This window comes from Coenobita brevimanus, chromosome 83 (assembly GCF_032717465.1).
Source record: "Coenobita brevimanus isolate Jiangsu-jjx chromosome 83, ASM3271746v2, whole genome shotgun sequence".
Taxonomy (NCBI): domain Eukaryota; kingdom Metazoa; phylum Arthropoda; class Malacostraca; order Decapoda; family Coenobitidae; genus Coenobita; species Coenobita brevimanus.
The window spans coordinates 1,602,501-1,619,954 of NC_137036.1; the positions used below are offsets into that span (position 1 = coordinate 1,602,501).

Below are 17,454 nucleotides of genomic sequence, written 5' to 3' on the forward strand. Positions count from 1 at the left end.
ACATCGCTAGCATGGTACGGGTTAAGGGGTTTAAGCAAAGAACCCATCATCATCATCATCATGATCATCATCATAAACTCCTTACCTGCCAGCAGTGTTGGATGGCTGTACACTATAATGTTGGGCCAAACTGTATTTTGCTCTGCTCATGGCTTTGGTTCACTCAGCTCATCTACAATGCCCTGGAAAGCAAAAAATACTTGTTACACTCCCTTCACACTGCCAGTAATAATAATAATAATAATAATAATAATAATCCAGTAAAACCTTGATATGAGGGACTTCCATAGAACGGAATTCGCTTTTATCGGACTCAAGGAGCTAGCAGACTAAATTCCTAAATATCGGAAAAAGTCTGATAAAGCCAGAAGCAGTCCGGACTGCCTGACCACTTCAGCTATGTTCACCACAATAAGGTACCGTACATAAAAGACATGTTTATCAGTGTACAGTACAGTATTATTGTATATATTATACCATTTGATTAATGTAGTGAAGTTATAACACAGTACACAACCACAATGGTAGTCAAAACAGTTTAAAAACCATTCATGTGATCAGGACTAATGTCTAATATATCGGAAAAAGTCCGGATTAGCAGGGGCAAGTCCGGATGTCACTTTTATCGGAATTTCGCATTTTTCGGAATGGTTTGGGCCCCAATTAGTCCGTTATAGTGAGGTCTTACTGTACTAATAAAAATAATCATAAAATTTGTATCATTTATAGAGGCTCCAGCCTGCTTGCATGCACCAGCCTTGGTTACTAAATGACGGCTGTCCATGCTGTTTGATCTCTAACAGCTTCTCTATTCAGTGCCTTATCCCTCACATCACACTCTACGGCCTCATCCCAAGTCTTTTTTGGTCTGCCTCTCGCAACTGCACCCTCAACGTTCCCACCTCTCACCCTCCACACCCAGTTGTCATCCTCCATCCTCTCCACATATCCAAACCATCTCAATCAACCCATTCTCATCACAACACTAATACATCATCAGCATCAGCATCCAGACCTCCTTTACCACCTTTTGGCAGGGTGAGGAGTAGCAACGTCCAGACAGCCAAAGTCTGCCCAATTCAATGGGCCACACTTCCAATGACTCATTATTCAAGCCCTCGAAATCCTGGCTCCATTTGACAGGGGAAAAAAAAAAAAAAAATCACCAAGGTCTATAGCTTCACATATAGCCTACCATACCTATCTAACAGAGCCAATCCAAACATTGTCACGTTAAAAATGGGTACAAATATGAAGGAGGGAGGAGAGGAGGTAGGCCAAGAAGAAGGTGGAGGGATGTGGTGGAGGAGTGTGTGAGGAAGAGAGGTAGCTACCAGGTATGGAAGTTGGTGCGGCTAAGGGACTGACAAGAGATCAAGCTGGCTGGATGAATTCTGTGCGGAGAAGTGCATGACCAGGAACACTAATACAATGAAGCTAAATAACACAGCTACCCTTATGGCTACTACAGTGACATACAAACACTGTCAAATAATGAGGGAATCAGTAAAATGCAGTACACTCCACACCAACCTAGAAAATAAAAGAAAAATGACCAATTGTAGTTCTCTTGCTACAGCTCAAATATAAACACAGGGACTAGTTTTACACCTGGTACAAGTGAGCACTGAATAAAATGAAGTGTTCTTTATAGGAACTAAAATTAAATATCTCATCATTTAGTACCGGTATATGCAGTTTCAAGTAATTTGTCTCCTATACACATTCATCACAAATGTACTCTATAGCACTGTACTTCATAATTAACAATGTGTGGGGTTGTCACTTGTACTTTCACCAATTATTACATCTGTGGTAAGGTTAGTTTGGCCTGGATTAGGTCAGGGTAGGCTGAGTTTGGTTAGGTTAGGCTCAGTCAAGGTGAGGCTAGGTTAGGTTTGATTAGGTTAGGTTAGGTTAGGTTAGGTAAGGTTAGATTAGGTTAGGTTAGGTTAAGTTAGGTTAAGTTAGGTTAAGTTAGGTTAGGTTAGGTTAGGTTGTTAGGTTAGGTTAGGCTAGGCTAGTTTAGGCTAGGTTAGGTTAGGCTAGGTTAGATTAGGTTAGGTTAGGTTATTTTATGCAGATGCAATAAAAGACAAGGATAGGAGCTGGAATATCTGCCTCAACTCTGTATATATTAAGTACAGTATATAAAAAATATTTGCAATGGACATCTACTGAAGAGAAAGTGCTTACAACTACTTAACTTAGGTAATGTGCACTTTTTTTTTTTTTTAATAAGAGAACAGAGGAAGGAAAAACAAATGAGTAAAAAAAATAATATGAATTGTAAAGTCCATTTGTTGGGTGTAATTCCAACAATTTATGGTGCCTCCTAACTCCAAAAATTAACCAAATTCATAGTAACAGTGAGGCTTTTACATCTACACTCTGTTCATTTTATCTTGGCATAATACTGCCATCTGTCCAGCTTGAATGCTAAACTATAACAAAGGATTAAACCTACAATATGGTGCTAGTCACGAAGAAGTGCTGTGGGATGACTGCAGAATTGTACTAATTTCTTGCTGTCACTTTCACTCCATCACCTCCATCTCATACTTGGTCTCCCCTTCCCCCTACCCCACTCCATCTCCCTCACATACACTCTCCTAGTCAGTCTCTCATACTACATCTCAAAGTATGTCTCCAGTTTCCTGGTAACCAACAAATCTGTATAATTTCCATTTCTTTGGTCCAGCCTCCCCAGCCACCATCGGCCATATACACTTTGACAAACACTCTATGTACATTCTCACCTGCCCCAATTAATCTATATTAACTCAAATTATCGCAGCAATACACACCTTCAAAATGTAAGGCGTCAGTGTCCGGAAAATATCAAAGTAATTTCACAAGCGACGATTTCACGGCCGCCATGTTGAGATGCTTGGCGTCTATACATTGACAAATATTTATTACCTGCTTTTAATTAGAGTAAATGCAGTAAAATATTTTTTTTTCAGCTACTCTAACAAACTGCTACAGTTAGTTTTACGTAGATATTGAATTTATTTCACTCTAAGTTATTAAATTCAGTAATTCGTAAGGCGGATTTAACGAGACTGATTGAAATTGTTGTTGTTGTTTTTTACGGGATATTAATATAACAGAAATTAAAGGAGTAATGGCAAGGTTTATATACTCATAGAATGTATTTATTTACACTATTCACACATCCAATCCAAATATATACCTAATCAACTATTTTCACTTCATATTTATTTTTGCACACGAAAGCATTTTTAGAAACATTACACTGCATACATAATAATAACTGCTCCCGCCTTTCTTCCTTTTCTCCTTAAATTCCGTCCTTCCCTTCTCCCAAGGGCGCCGGAAGTGGGGCGGGGGCAAGAGGGCTCCCCTGATTTCTTAATGGGGGGTGCGGGGAGGAATGAGGGGATTTTACCCTTTCCCCACATATCGGCGAGAGCACTTACGAGTACAAATTAATTTGAGCATATATACTGTATACCACGGTATGTTATATTCTTCACAGAAGCATGCTTATATCAAAATCCGACCAGCTGAACGAACGAGGATATGTAAGTTTTTAGGATTATGTGGTCACGACTTTCAAATACATACAAGGGTGATATGATTGAGCCTGTGTAGGTATGTACTGTAGGGGTGGCTGGGGTTTATTGTTCATGTAATGCCACTCAGGGATGAGTGAGGTTGGTCACTCTCATCGTAAATGTCAGGACCAACTTGCCTAGCCCCGGGCTTCTACGCTCTCCTCTTGGGGCAACAGGATTGGATGATGGATGGATATAAATGTTGCATAATTACTTTCTACCTTAGCACTGTTGCACCGTTCCCTCCGGTAACTCCTTCCATGTGCACTCCTCACACAATAATCTCTGCATTACCCCCTCCCCTCATTCATTCTCTTTATGTATTTTTCCACGGAGGACGGAGAGTGAGAGACAAACTAGGAGGGAGAGGGAAGGAGAAGCCGAGGATGAGATGGAGGGATGGAGCAGAGAGGTATATGAGACAGGGGGATGTAAGTTGGAGGAAGGGCAGCGATATAGCAGGGGACAGGGCGACATGGAGGCGATTTGTTGTGGCCACCCCATAACTGGATTAAGGCGTCTGGCTATGGATAGATAGATTTTTCCACTCAGTCTTCCCAATATACCCCCTCCTACAAATGCACCTTGTTTGATTTTCATATACTGAATCCGCAAATTTTATCTATCTATCTGTTTATCTATAGCCAGACGACAATCCCGTAAGGGGTGGCCACAAACAAACTGCTTCCACGTCGCCCTGTCCCCTACCATTTCGCGGCCCTCCCCCCAGCTTACACCCCTCTCTCATATACCTCTCCACTCCATATATACTGCATATCGCACGATCTGGACTTCTAATCCACACTGGCTGTTCTTTTACCTCGCCACCTCCTATCCTGGAAAAAATATCATCATCATCATCATCATCATTATCTAATCAGTTTCTCTGAGTGAGTGAGAATTCCAAGGTACGCAGCAACCCAGGCAGCTGTGTTAGTGTCCATGAGTGTATCAGAATTACACTGTATGGCAATGTGACCCAGGGAACTATATTGGTTTTTATGCGTGGGTCACAGGAGCTATCACAGGAGCCATTCTAGTCAGAGGAGCTATGTTAGTTCTTATGGGTGAGTCAAAAGAGCTATATTTGTAGTGGTAGTAGTAGTTGTTCCCTAGGCAGTCTGGCCGAACAGCCTCGAGTCCCTAAGGAAGGCCATGGCCGAGACCGGGCTTTCCCACAGAGTTCTCAAGGAGTGTATGTTGTGTTGTTGGCGTAGGTGATTGTGTGTAATGCAGTCTTGCATAATGTGCTTAATAGTATGGGGTGCTGTGTTGCAGATTGTGTGCAATGCAGTCTTGCATTATGTGCTTAATAGTATGGGGTGCTGTGTTGCAGATTGTGTGTAATGCAGTCTTGCATAATGTGCTTAATAGTATGGGGTGCTGTGTTGCAGATTGTGTGCAATGCAGTCTTGCATAATGTGCTTAATAGTATGGGGTGCTGTGTTGCAGATTGTGTGCAATGCAGTCTTGCATAATGTGCTTAATAGTATGGGGTGCTGTGTTGCAGATTGTGTGCAATGCAGTCTTGCATAATATGCTTAATAGTATGGGGTGCTGTGTTGCAGATTGTGTGCAATGCAGTCTTGCATAATGTGCTTAATAGTATGGGGTGCTGTGTTGCAGATTGTGTGCAATGCAGTCTTGCATAATGTGCTTAATAGTATGGGGTGCTGTGTTGCAGATTGTGTGCAATGCAGTCTTGCATAATATGCTTAATAGTATGGGGTGCTGTGTTGCAGATTGTGTGCAATGCAGTCTTGCATAATGTGCTTAATAGTATGGGGTGCTGTGTTGCAGATTGTGTGCAATGCAGTCTTGCATAATGTGCTTAATAGTATGGGGTGCTGTGTTGCAGATTGTGTGCAATGCAGTCTTGCATAATGTGCTTAATAGTATGGGGTGCTGTGTTGCAGATTGTGTGCAATGCAGTCGTGCATAATGTGCTTAATAGTATGGAGTGCGGGTTGCAGATTGTGTGCAATGCAGTCTTGCATAATGTGCTTAATAGTATGGGGTGCTGTGTTGCAGATTGTGTGCAATGCAGTCTTCCATAATGTGCTTATGTGGTATGGGGTGCTGTGTTGTATCCTGGACAGGAATCAGCGACAAAGTCATCCAGCCTCCTCTTCTGATAACTCAAGAGTTGGATGATGCCCACATCTCAGCCTGGCCAGGTGGACCCTGTGCTCATGAGGAAGATAAGGGTGGATATCAGGAGACTGCGCATGCAGCTGATTTTTAAGTGACTGAATGGAGCGGCGAGTGATTTGAGTATGGGTATGCTTCTGGAAGCTGGTTTGAGGTGGGCGAGGGGGGAGTGATGACAGTATTTGTGTATGATATCGTGTGCTGGGTGTTGTTTTGATGTTCCTGGGTGTGTGTGGATGTGCTGCCATGTGGTGCAGTGGATGTGGTTTTGTGAAGGATGCGGCAAGAATTTATGTCTTTCATGTCTGGATGATCCTTGACTTTGAGGACTTTGGCTTCTTGGTGTAGGTGGTCTGTGGGTGTAGTAGCTGTGCAGCCTGTGATTATTTTTAGGGCCTTGTTCTGTATGGTCTGTAGAGTGTTGTAGTGTGTTTTAGTGAGTCTAAGAGCCCAAGCAGGGCTTGCATAATTCATCACTGAACGTATGTATTGTTTGTATACTGTGGTGGTGGTTTCTTTGTTGTGTCCGAATGTTGTGTGGGCAAGTGACCTTAGGGCGTTGAGTCTTGGTGTTATTTTATTTTTAATGTTTGTGATGTGTTGTTTAAATGACACTGATGTATTGTATGTTACACCAAGGATTGTGTGTGTGTGTGTGTGTGTGTGTAATTCACCGGGTCGGTCAGGATCACATGATGGTCGTGATCGTCAGCTTTTACCCTCCCGGAAGGGAGCTGAGAGCTCATATAGACCGATCTAAGGGCAGGGCTGTGACCTTCACACACACACACACACACACACACACACACACACACCCGTCCCCTTGCTCAAGGGAGACAGTAACCACCCACTTCGTCAGTGAAACTTTTCGCAACCTGAGCGAGGCGCGAACTCCCGTCCACCAGTTGGCAAGCGAGAACGTTACCACTGCGCCAGCGAGCGGTGCATGTATGTATGTGTGTGTGTGTGTGTGTGTGTGTGGTAGGGGAGTGTTGTTTATGGTGGTGTGGAATGTGACTATGTTCTGCTGTCCAGTTTGTGAGAAGGGTCACTGTAGATTTGGCTGGGGCTATTTTGAGTCTGTTTGTGATGAACCATTCGTGTAGTGTGTTGAGGTAAGGTTTGTGTTGAGGTAAGGTTGAATGATGTGTGCAGCTGTGTTTGCGTTTTGGTGTGTACAGGTAAGTGTTATATCATCTGCATGGCAAGCTATGTGTGTCTGTGGTGTGTGGGATGTAGGTATGTCGTGCATGTATAGGTTAAAGAGTGTAGGGGACAAAACAGATCCTTGGGGGACGCCATTTGTGAAGTTTCTGATGTTCGAAGACTGACCGACAAATGTTACGTGTGCACATCTGCCTGCTAAGTAGTTTGCCAGCCATCTTTTTGTGTTATTGTGCGTGTTTGTGTTGAGTATTGTGTTTGTGAGGTTGTGGCGGGGGATGGCATCAAAAGCTTTGCTAATGTCTAGTGTGATTAGGAGTGTTCTGTGTGGTGGCCTAGCTGAATTCATGCCATGAAAAACTCTCTGTGTAAGGAGGGTGTTTGTGGAATGTAGTGGCTTAAAACGATGTTGTGATGGGGCTAGGGGGATATGAGGTGTGACTACATGTAGTACCAGTCGTTCTGTGACTTTGGAAGGGGTGCAGAGGAGCGTGATGGGGCGGTGTGAGGAAGGTAACGTGGGTTTGGGGATAGTGATGATAATGCCATGCTCCCAGATGTTGGGTATTATGTTGCGTGAGTAGATGTAGTAGTAGAAGTAGTTGTTGCCTTGGCAGTCTGGCCAAACAGCCCGGAGTCCCTAAGGAAGGCCACGGCCGAGACCGGGCTTTCCCACAGAGCTCTCAAGGAGTGTATGTTGTGTTGTTGGCGTAGGTGATTGTGTGCAATGCAGTCTTGCATAATGTGCTTAATAGTATGGGGTGCTGTGTTGCAGATTGTGTGCAATGCAGTCTTGCATAATGTGCTTAATAGTATGGGGTGCTGTGTTGATGATTGTGTGCAGTGCAGTCTTGCATAATGTGCTTAATAGTATGGGGTGCTGTGTTGCAGATTGTGTGCAATGCAGTCTTGCATAATGTGCTTAATAGTATGGGGTGCTGTGTTGCAGATTGTGTGCAATGCAGTCTTGCATAATGTGCTTAATAGTATGGGATGCTGTGTTGCAGATTGTGTGCAATGCAGTCTTGCATAATGTGCTTAATAGTATGGGATGCTGTGTTGCAGATTGTGTGCAAGGCAGTCTTGCATAATGTGCTTAATAGTATGGGGTGCTGTGTTGCAGATTGTGTGCAAGGCAGTCTTGCATAATGTGCTTAATAGTATGGGATGCTGTGTTGCAGATTGTGTGCAAGGCAGTCTTGCATAATGTGCTTAATAGTATGGGGTGCTGTGTTGCAGATTGTGTGCAAGGCAGTCTTGCATAATGTGCTTAATAGTATGGGATGCTGTGTTGCTCCTGGACAGGCATCACCGACAGCCTGGCCAGGCGGACCCTGTCCTCACGAGGGAGGTAGGATTCAGAAGGGTGGATATCAAGAGGCCGTGCATGCAGCTGTGTGTTGTCTTTAAGTGACTGAATGTCACTTAATTTAGCTGTAGTTTGATATGCTTTAAATAAATAGATAGACAGATATTGCCTAATGCTTTTATAAAACATGACTATACTCCTTTCACCTTAAGTTGACCTGGATTTTCGTCCTTTTGGTTAGTAGAATGGATGTGGAAGATGTGCAGATTGGCCTGGGAGGAAGGTAGAGTCCCGGAGAATTGGAAGTCAGGTATAATTATTCCCTTGTACAAAGGAAAAGGGGAAAAAGAAGTGTGTGGTAATCATAGGGGCATTTGTCTTCTTAGTATAATAGGAAAAGTGTATGGCAGGATACTTATTGACAGAGTTAGGGAAATAACAGAGGAATTAGTTGGAGAAGAACAGGGAGGCTTTAGGAAGGGAAGAGGTTGTGTAGATCAGATATTCATTCTTAGATCTTTAGTAAAAAAGTTTCTAGAGAAGGGAAAGTAGCTGTATGTGGCCTTCATGGATTTGGAGAAAGCATATGACAGGGTGGATAGACAAGGATTGTGGAAAGTATTAAGAATATATGGAGTAGATGGGAAGTTGTTGAATGCTGTGAAGAGTATGTATGATGGTGCTAAGGCTGCAGTGCGTGTGGATAGTGAACTGAGTGAGTTTTTCTATTTGAAGGCTGGGTTGAAACAGGGATGTGTCATGCCTCCATGGTTGTTCAATCTGTACATGGATGGGGTAATAAAAGAGGTACAAGGTAGGATAGTGGATGTTGGAGTGGCCCTGGTGAGAGAGGATAGTGTTTGGAAACTCCCTGTTCTGTTGTTTGCAGATGATACTGTGTTGTTGAGTGAAGACGAAGGGGAGCTGCAAGGCTTGGTGGATGAGTTTGGGAGACTGTGTAAGAAACGGAATCTAAAGGTGAATGTAGGGAAGAGTAAAGTGATGGTCTTTGAGAGAGGTGAAGTCAGTGAATGTACAATGAGGTTGAATGGTGAGGAATTGGAAAATGTGAGTACGTTTAAGTACTTGGGTAGTGTGATGAGTAAGGATGGAGGTTTGGAGGGTGAAGTGCTTGAAAGGGTACAACAAGGAAGAAAGGTTGCTGGTTCCTTGAAAGCAGTGATAAGAAACAGAGATGTGAACATGGAAGTGAAAAAGTGACTACATGACAGTACTCGTATTGTGATACCAACTCTAACGTACGGAAGTGAAGCTTGGACGTTGTTGGAGGGACACAAGTCAAGAGTGAGAGCAGTGGAAATGAGCTGAGAGGAGCCTGTGGAGTCACATGGAGAGACAGGCTGACAAATGATGATGTGAAGGAGCGTTGTGGTGTGGATGTGGATTTGATAGGAAGCGTTAGGAGAAACACACTGAGGTGGTTTGGCCATGTGGAGAGGATGGAGAGTGAAAAACTGACGAGGAGAGTGTATATGAGTATGGTGGAGGGGGAGAGAGGGAGGGGAAGGCCAAGGATGATTTGGAGGGATGGAGTGGAGAGGTATATGAGAGAGGGGTGTGTGAATTGGGAGCAGGGCAGTGAAATGGCTGGGGACGGGGTGACGTGGAGGCGATTTGTTTGTGGCCACCCCGTATAAGGGATTAAAGTGTCTGGCAATAGAACATAATAGAATGATGCTTATTTCACGAAGCTCACTGGTGGAAAAAGACAATACCACAGCTCTACATTCTTTCCGTGGCACTTCTTCGTGACTAGCATCATATTCATGTGTTAGTCTATTATTACAACTCAGCAATGAAGACAGTGATGGCGATTTTAGGCCAAGTTACAGTAAAAAGAGTATAGCACAATTAACCCCATAGGAAAAGATAAAGTAAGAACACTAATTATTTAACAACTTTATCTATCTATCTATCTATTTACCTATCTATCTACTTATCTATTATCTGACGCCTTAATCCCATAAGGGGTCACCTCAAAGATATCGCCTCCACGTCGCTCTGTCCTCTGCCTTTTTTTTCTTTTTTCTTTTTTTATGCCTTCACAGCCTGCTGCCAAGGCCCAATAGTCCTTCACACCATACACTTCCCCATGTCACCACTTCGGCGCTAAGACTCACCGTCCATATTGCATACATGCCAGGGCTGTCTCATACAGGACTGGTGTATTGGTATTAGCGGGGGTATTTTTACCACATGTCGGCGGGTCTTCTGGTAGATCAGTAAAGTCTGCTTTATGAAATTCAAATCCTTAAACTGTTTCCTGCCCCAGCGGGGATTCGAACCTGGGTTCATTAGGACTGCAGGCCACCTCTACCGATTCAGCCACCGCCTCCCCCAGACTGCCCTCCACACCTCATGCATCATTCCACCTACATCCATCCATCTGATCCTTGGTCTCTGCCTCCCCCTCTCCCCCTTCACCTCACTCACATACACCCTCTCCCCCTCCACCTCACTCACATACACCCTCTCCCCCTCCACCTCACTCACATACACCCTCTCCCCCTCCACCTCACTCACATACACCCTCCAGGTGTTAAGTGAAATACTCTGAGATGGTTTGGCCAGGTGGACAGATGGAAAGAATAATGAAGAACCAGCAGCAAGTCATAGTATGGCTGTGTGGCACCACGGTAGAAGGGAGGGGAGGGGGAAGTATATTAAAGATGTGGTGTGAAGAGCAGTAAGAAAAGTGAAAATATTGGAAACAGAAACACTGGGAGAGTCACCCAGGAAAACAGTAAGCAGTGGAGGCCAACGTAGTGAGGAAAGGAAGGGGAAAGCTGAGAGATGGTGCTGGAGTGTAGACAGTGAACCAAGGAAAAGGTGATGGATAGTGACGAGGCAGTACAGTGTGAACAGAGGGGCTGAGGTATGTGGATTATTAAATGGCCGTGAGTGAGGCGGGCATGGAACAAGCGATGACGAGCAAGGAGTCTCCCATCGATGATTGAGTGGATTGACGTGTACCAGGGAAAGATTGAGGGTTTAACAATATGAAATTTGTTGTTAACCTGCAGGTCCCATGAAGACTGCCAACGTTCACGGAAAAGACGGGTCAGAAGAGGAAAACAATCAGGAGCAGGAATGGGGCGGGGACAGGACCTAAAGGAGAAACAGCAGAACGTGCCAGCGAGTCAGCTTGTTCGTTACCAGTAATCCCGATATGGCCAGGGACCCGCATGAACCGAACTGACTTTTTCCGAACAGACAGCTGGAACAGACACTCCTGAATTTCGGTGATTAGAGGACGAGAAGGCGTGGTGTGTGAGGGAGAGAGCGCAGTGAGAGAATGCGAGAAAAAAACAGAGGTGGAAGAAGAGAATTTGAAAAGAGACATCAGAGCATAAAGAACAGCATGCAGTTCTGCCGTGAGAATACCTGCAACGGAAGGAAGAGTAGCCTACTTTGGAAGGAGGAGTCAGGGAGCACAACAGCAAACCCGACACCATGGTAGAATTTGGAGCCGTCAGTAAAGATATGCGTGACAGAAAAGAGACAGAATATGATGATGGAGAAAAAGGGAGCGAAGGGTATCTGGAGGGAGAAGAGACTTAGAATAAGGGAGAAAAGAAGGGCAGAATTTGAATTTGAATTTGACTACAGCAGGAAGCACAAGATGAGAAGAACGCTAGCCGAAGAGGAAGAATAGGAGGAAAAGTGAAATTTGGCCATGTTTAGAGAGAATGTAGAATGAGAGACGAACTAGAAGAGTATATGTGAGTGAGCTGGTGGAGGGGGAGAAGGAGACCAAGAATGAGATGGAGGGAAGGAGTGGGGGAGATACATGAGGGAGGGGTGTGTGGGTTGGAGGTAGGGCAGCCAAATGGTAGAGGATAGAGTGACGTGGAGGTGATTTGTTAGACAGATAGACAGACAGGCAGATAAGTAGATAGACAGAGAGACAGACAAATAGACAGATAGATAGATTTTCAAATGAAGTCACTCAAATCAAGTAAAAAAATTCGTTACGTACCGTCTGCAGTCGTGCCATTTTCCCAAAGCCAGTGTCTGATCAGCTGCGTTTTGGCGGGAAAGGATGGCGTCTGCAAATGAAAATAAAATGGAAAGCCGTTCAGTTGGAGGTGGAAAAGGAAGCGAGGTGTTGAACTGAAGAACATAAATGAAAAGGCAATGCAAAGATTTATGTCCAGCCTCTCTCTCTCTCTCTCTCTCTCTCGAGGTAAGCAGCAAAAGGACGAAACTCTGGGTCAAGTTGGGATGGAGAACTATATTCTCTCTCTCTCTCTCTCGGTGGATGGATCTGAGTATATTCATTTTAACTATTCTCTGTCCACTTCATCTTGGCCTACAATCGCCATCTCTCCGTGTCGAAGGCTGGGTTGTAACAATAGATTTACGCTAGAAAATTATGCTAATCACGAAGAAGTGCCGTGGTAAGGATTTAGAGCCGTGAGTCTCCTTGGTTACTAAAGTCCACGTACTCTACCGTGGCCTACAATTGCCCTCACTATACTGAATGCTGATAAACACTAGAATGTGATGCTAGTCACGAAGAAGTTCCATGGAGAAGATGTAGATCCGTTAATGAGTCTCTGGACACTATACTCCTGTAACAGATTAACACTTGACTGTCATGCTGGCAGGGATGGACCCACCGGGGGGGTGGGGGTTACCCCCCAAATGTTTGTTTCGGAGTTGGTGAAAAAATTACTGAGTTGGTCAAAAATGGAAAGGGGAGGCTTTTTTTTTTTTTTTCCCATAAATAGAGAGGTCACCGAGGAAAAAAATATATTTTACGTGTTTATATATATATATATATATATATATATATATATGTGTGTGTGTGTGTGTGTGTGTGTGTGTGTGTGTGTGTGAGTGTGTATGAACATATTTAGAGGACAAAACCACCGATCAAGGTGGTCAAGATTGTCCTTACCCCTCCCCTCCATCTCTCGGGCCATCGCTGCATGCTATAGTCTCACCAATCTAAACCCCAGGTTTGGGTGGAGTCTAGCCGGGGATTTCCCGGCGTACAGCGTTGCCTTGTTTCCTATACTCTCATTGGCTAGTGGCTGACCTGACACCGTTAGAGTTCGTCCGCTCCCATCTCGCCACCTGGCCTGACATGACTTCACCCACTTCTGTGTGTGTGTGTGTGTGTGTTTGTGTATGTGTGTGTGTGTAAAGACAAACTAGTTTAAGTTATAAATATAATCAAAATAATGAATTTAAAAGTCGCATTCTCTCTCTCTCATATAATTTATGATTTTTTACCTGGTTATAGCCTTTAAATTACACTCTACATATTAAAACTTAGACTTTCTTTCCACACCACCCAAGAGGTAAAAGTCACGGCGCGTTTTTTTTTTTTTAAGAGGTTTCCCCGATAGGCCTATTCCTCTTCTCTTACAGCATGTAAGAAATTATCATGAATCCTCCTCATCAGAAGAGGTGAGAGTGATAGTGAAAGAATCAATGAAATTATCAATTGCCACATCTCTTTTTGCATCATCTGTTTGAATTTGTTCTGCGTGTATAACGGCATTTCTCCAGTTTTCTGATGTAATTTTCTCAATTGCCTCATGAATAAGTGGCTTCATATCGGCATTCCGGAATGTATTCCTTTTTGAGACATAGCTTTTAAGCTGAGCCCATATGAGTTCTATTGGGTTATACTGGCAGTGATAAGGAGGCAGGCGTACAACTCGATGGCCGTGCTCTGAGGCGGTATTGTCGATGACGTAATTTGTATCGGCAGCAGTGATGTGGCGAGTCACAAGTTCCATAAGTTCCACTTTCAGGAGACCCTCTGGTACTGTTATCCCCTTCTTCTCCAGCCATTCTATTATCGTTGCTTTATTGTTGGAACCTGTTGGTGGTTTATGCTTTTTCCTTGAGTGATAGGATGCATTATCCATCACAATAACTGAAGAGGGAGGAATGTTAGGTAACAGTTGTACCTGAAACCACTTCTCGAATGTCTCGGCATTCATCTGATCGTGGTAATCCCCGACATTTTTTGCTTGGAATATCAGGGCGGCTTCGGGAACAAATCCATTTTTGGTTCCGGCGTGCAGAATAATCCAGCGACCACCTTTCCCTGTCGGTACCCGCACTCCCTCGGCTTTTCCTGAGGTGCTGTCTACCCAGCACTTAGAAACCGTGTGGTTCTGATTTATCCAAGTTTCATCTAAGTAGACGATAGTCTTGTCAGAGCTTGTAAGTGCCTTCATTTCTTTCAAAAACTTGCACCTGGCAGAGGTTACGTCGCTGCGTTCCATTAGAAATTTCCGTCCATCAACGCTTGCGTACCGAAATCCTATTTTCTTCATAACTCTTCTTAAAGTTTCACGGCCGCCGGGGTAAGAAAGGTTACTCTTCATTTCTGCGTGGATTTTTTCAAGGGTAGGGATTTCTTTTCTGTCATAGAAATTTAAAAGTTCTGCGTAACACATCTTCATTGAAGTTATCAAAAAACACGTTGCCTTTTCTTGGGAGACGTAAACTCTGGAGAGTTGTTTTCTTCATTATCTCTTGCTTCTCTGCGTATTGCTTCAATCCTGCTCTTGCTAAGTCCTGTTGCTGCAGCTGTTCGATGAATTGCCCTTGAAACATCATCGAAAATTCCTCCGTACTGCTTCTCCTGCAGAAAATACTGGCTTACGTTGAAGGCCATTTCTTTGGCTTGACTATGTAGATGCGAGCGAGTTGGCGTAGCTGCCATTGTGTCTGCATCAACATAGAAAGTGAATAGTGGAAGCACCTGACAGAAGCTTAAATCTCCCTCCAATGGATTAACTCCCAGTATGGGCCTGGTGTTGCCGCTCGTGAGTGTTTTAACTTATTTATTTCTATTAAGAAAATAGCGTATGTTCTACCGATTCCTTCAAATTATATTATAAACGTAATTGTTACATTACTTACCCAACTTAGAACTACCGTGAAAGTCGGTAAAAGTAACTACATTTTTTTCAGCACCACTGTAAAATATGTATGCCACGTTTCTTTATTGATGTACAAGAGCCATATGCATTACACGTTTACCTTCCTTTGATATGCTAGAATACTTACGTTTATATTGTATTAGTATGTGTGTACCTATCTGTGATGCCTATTACATATATAACAGAATCTACTCATCGCTCGTTTAGGAAGTATGGCATGGCTGCACCCAGCGCCAGACCCCACCCAAACCTGGGTTTAAGATTGGTGAGACTATAGTAGTTGTTTCCTAGGAAGTCTGGCCAAACAGCCCTGAGTCCCTAAGGAAGGCCACGGTCGAGACCGGGCTTTCCCACAGAGCTCTCAAGGCGTGCATGTTGTGTTGCTGGTGCAGGCGATTCTGTGTGATGCAGTCTTCCATAATATCTGACTTCCACCCCTGGCACGACCAATGCCTTTTGAGAGAATCATGACTGTAGAACCGATGCTAAGAGTCGCCAACCAGATCCGGATACAACTTTGTGTGCTGGTCCTCCAGCTGACAGTCGAAATGGGGTATGGTTGGCAAAGCACAGCGACACAAGTCCACGTCTCCTCCTCAAGTCGCCGTCGTTCATGCCAAAAAATGGCTTCTATTATACTACCCCCATCGTCTGACAACTTGTCTTTTATGCCCCACTCCTTCCTGAATTTATGACCTCAAGTGTATGTGTGGTCTTCCACTCCCTTGGTGGTACTGCAGGTGTGGGGCAGGCCCCTGAGGCTTAAGAAGCGTGGCAGCGCGTGGTTTCTCTGATCTTGCCTATTAAACTCAGGATGGTGACGAACAACCAAAAAACAAAGCTTTAAACCTCTTCCAAAGACACCTTGCTCGGAAAAAAATACCAGGTTCAAATGTAAGCGTCTGATTTTTTAAAGCAGTCATACCAAGCATTAAATAAGGACCAGTATAAACAAAAAAATCAACGTTAAGCTCGGCACCGTTAAAAGTAACTGGTAGGTGTGTTACGCACTGCCACAATGGATAGATTTGATTCATAAATGGGAGGCAGCACTCATTCGGTGGATATACTACTTCAAACTTTAGTCCCAGTTGCCTGGCAACGTGTAACGGCATTAAATTAATAGAAGATCCACTATCAATGACACAATTAAACACTTCATTACAAATGTTTACTGTTCTTCGATAGATACCACGAGTGAATGTAGGTTTAGTCTCTGGGATTTTCATTGACAACATTGGACATGACTCTGATATGTTAAATACACAACAACATGATTTGAGGAAGTCCATGCCCAAGACCGCAAGGGGCACAGTAACCTTCCTGTCCACATACATATCTATAACAACACTTACTGGACCACTTACTGATTGGAACACCATTTCGACTTTTGTATAAAAAACACCTTTAATCATGAACTCCTTTAGATGCAAGACTTCTGCTAAACCATAAAGTTCTAGAAATTTTCCTGAGACAATAGTCACCGAAGCCCCTGTGTCTACAAGAAACGGAGCACATATATCTTTTATCTTTATATTAACATCTAGGGATAGTGAGAACGCTGATTCTTTCCAAACCAAAGGAACTTGGTAGTATGCCATTATTTATGAAACACGGACGCGACGTCTAACTATAACAAATAAGTTGCCGTGGGAAAAAATTAATGTTTGGCAAGTGAGAAAACTTGGAAATCCCAAAACGTTAGAAATAAAAGGTAGCGAGAGAAGCCAGCACTCTCCTAACGTCTTCCCCCTTGGACAGTTATGCAAACACTACTGGCCATTCTTCTTCCCGAGGATATAAAGAGCCCAGAGTTGCCACATCTCGCCAGTCTGGTAAACTTGTGCTAAATAAATCCATTTTCTAAAATCACAAAATATTAACTATAGATTATGTATAGTTCTATCCTATATATATATATACATATATATATATATATATATATATATATATATATATATATTACAAAAGAATTTTTCAAATGATTAACAAAGATTTCTTTATAAAATACAATTTTCTATATACGGCCCGGAATGTCAGGGCGGTAACTACCACAGAAATTACAGTTGACCGTGATTACTGATTACGTTTGCGGAAAAAAGTACGCTTTACGTGAAGCAGTAGGATTGTTTAACAAAATCCTGAAGGGTGAGAGGATGCCGGAGTGGAGAAAAAGTATTCTAGTTCCGATTTTCAAGAACAAAGGAGATGTGCAGTGCTGCAGCAACTACAGAGGTATAAAGCCTGATCAGCCTCGATACTCGAAGCTCACGTAAGTTGCGTGAGCGACGGGTCATGTAACTGACTGACGTTCAAG

At 43.4% G+C, this 17,454-nt stretch overlaps 1 protein-coding gene across 1 annotated transcript in view; it reads right to left on the reverse strand.

Annotated features, from left to right (window-relative positions):
* LOC145409817 (uncharacterized) overlaps nucleotides 1-16,519 on the reverse strand; it is a 30,864-nt gene extending 14,345 nt beyond the window's left edge. The window contains exons 1-3 of the mRNA XM_080280124.1: nucleotides 16,493-16,519; nucleotides 15,492-15,574; nucleotides 13,773-14,613 (exon numbers count right to left, since the gene is read on the reverse strand). Coding sequence (XP_080136250.1) covers nucleotides 13,773-14,613; nucleotides 15,492-15,574; nucleotides 16,493-16,519 — 951 coding nt within the window. The remainder of the gene's footprint in view (nucleotides 1-13,772; nucleotides 14,614-15,491; nucleotides 15,575-16,492) is intronic.
* Nucleotides 16,520-17,454: the final 935 nt, after the last annotated feature.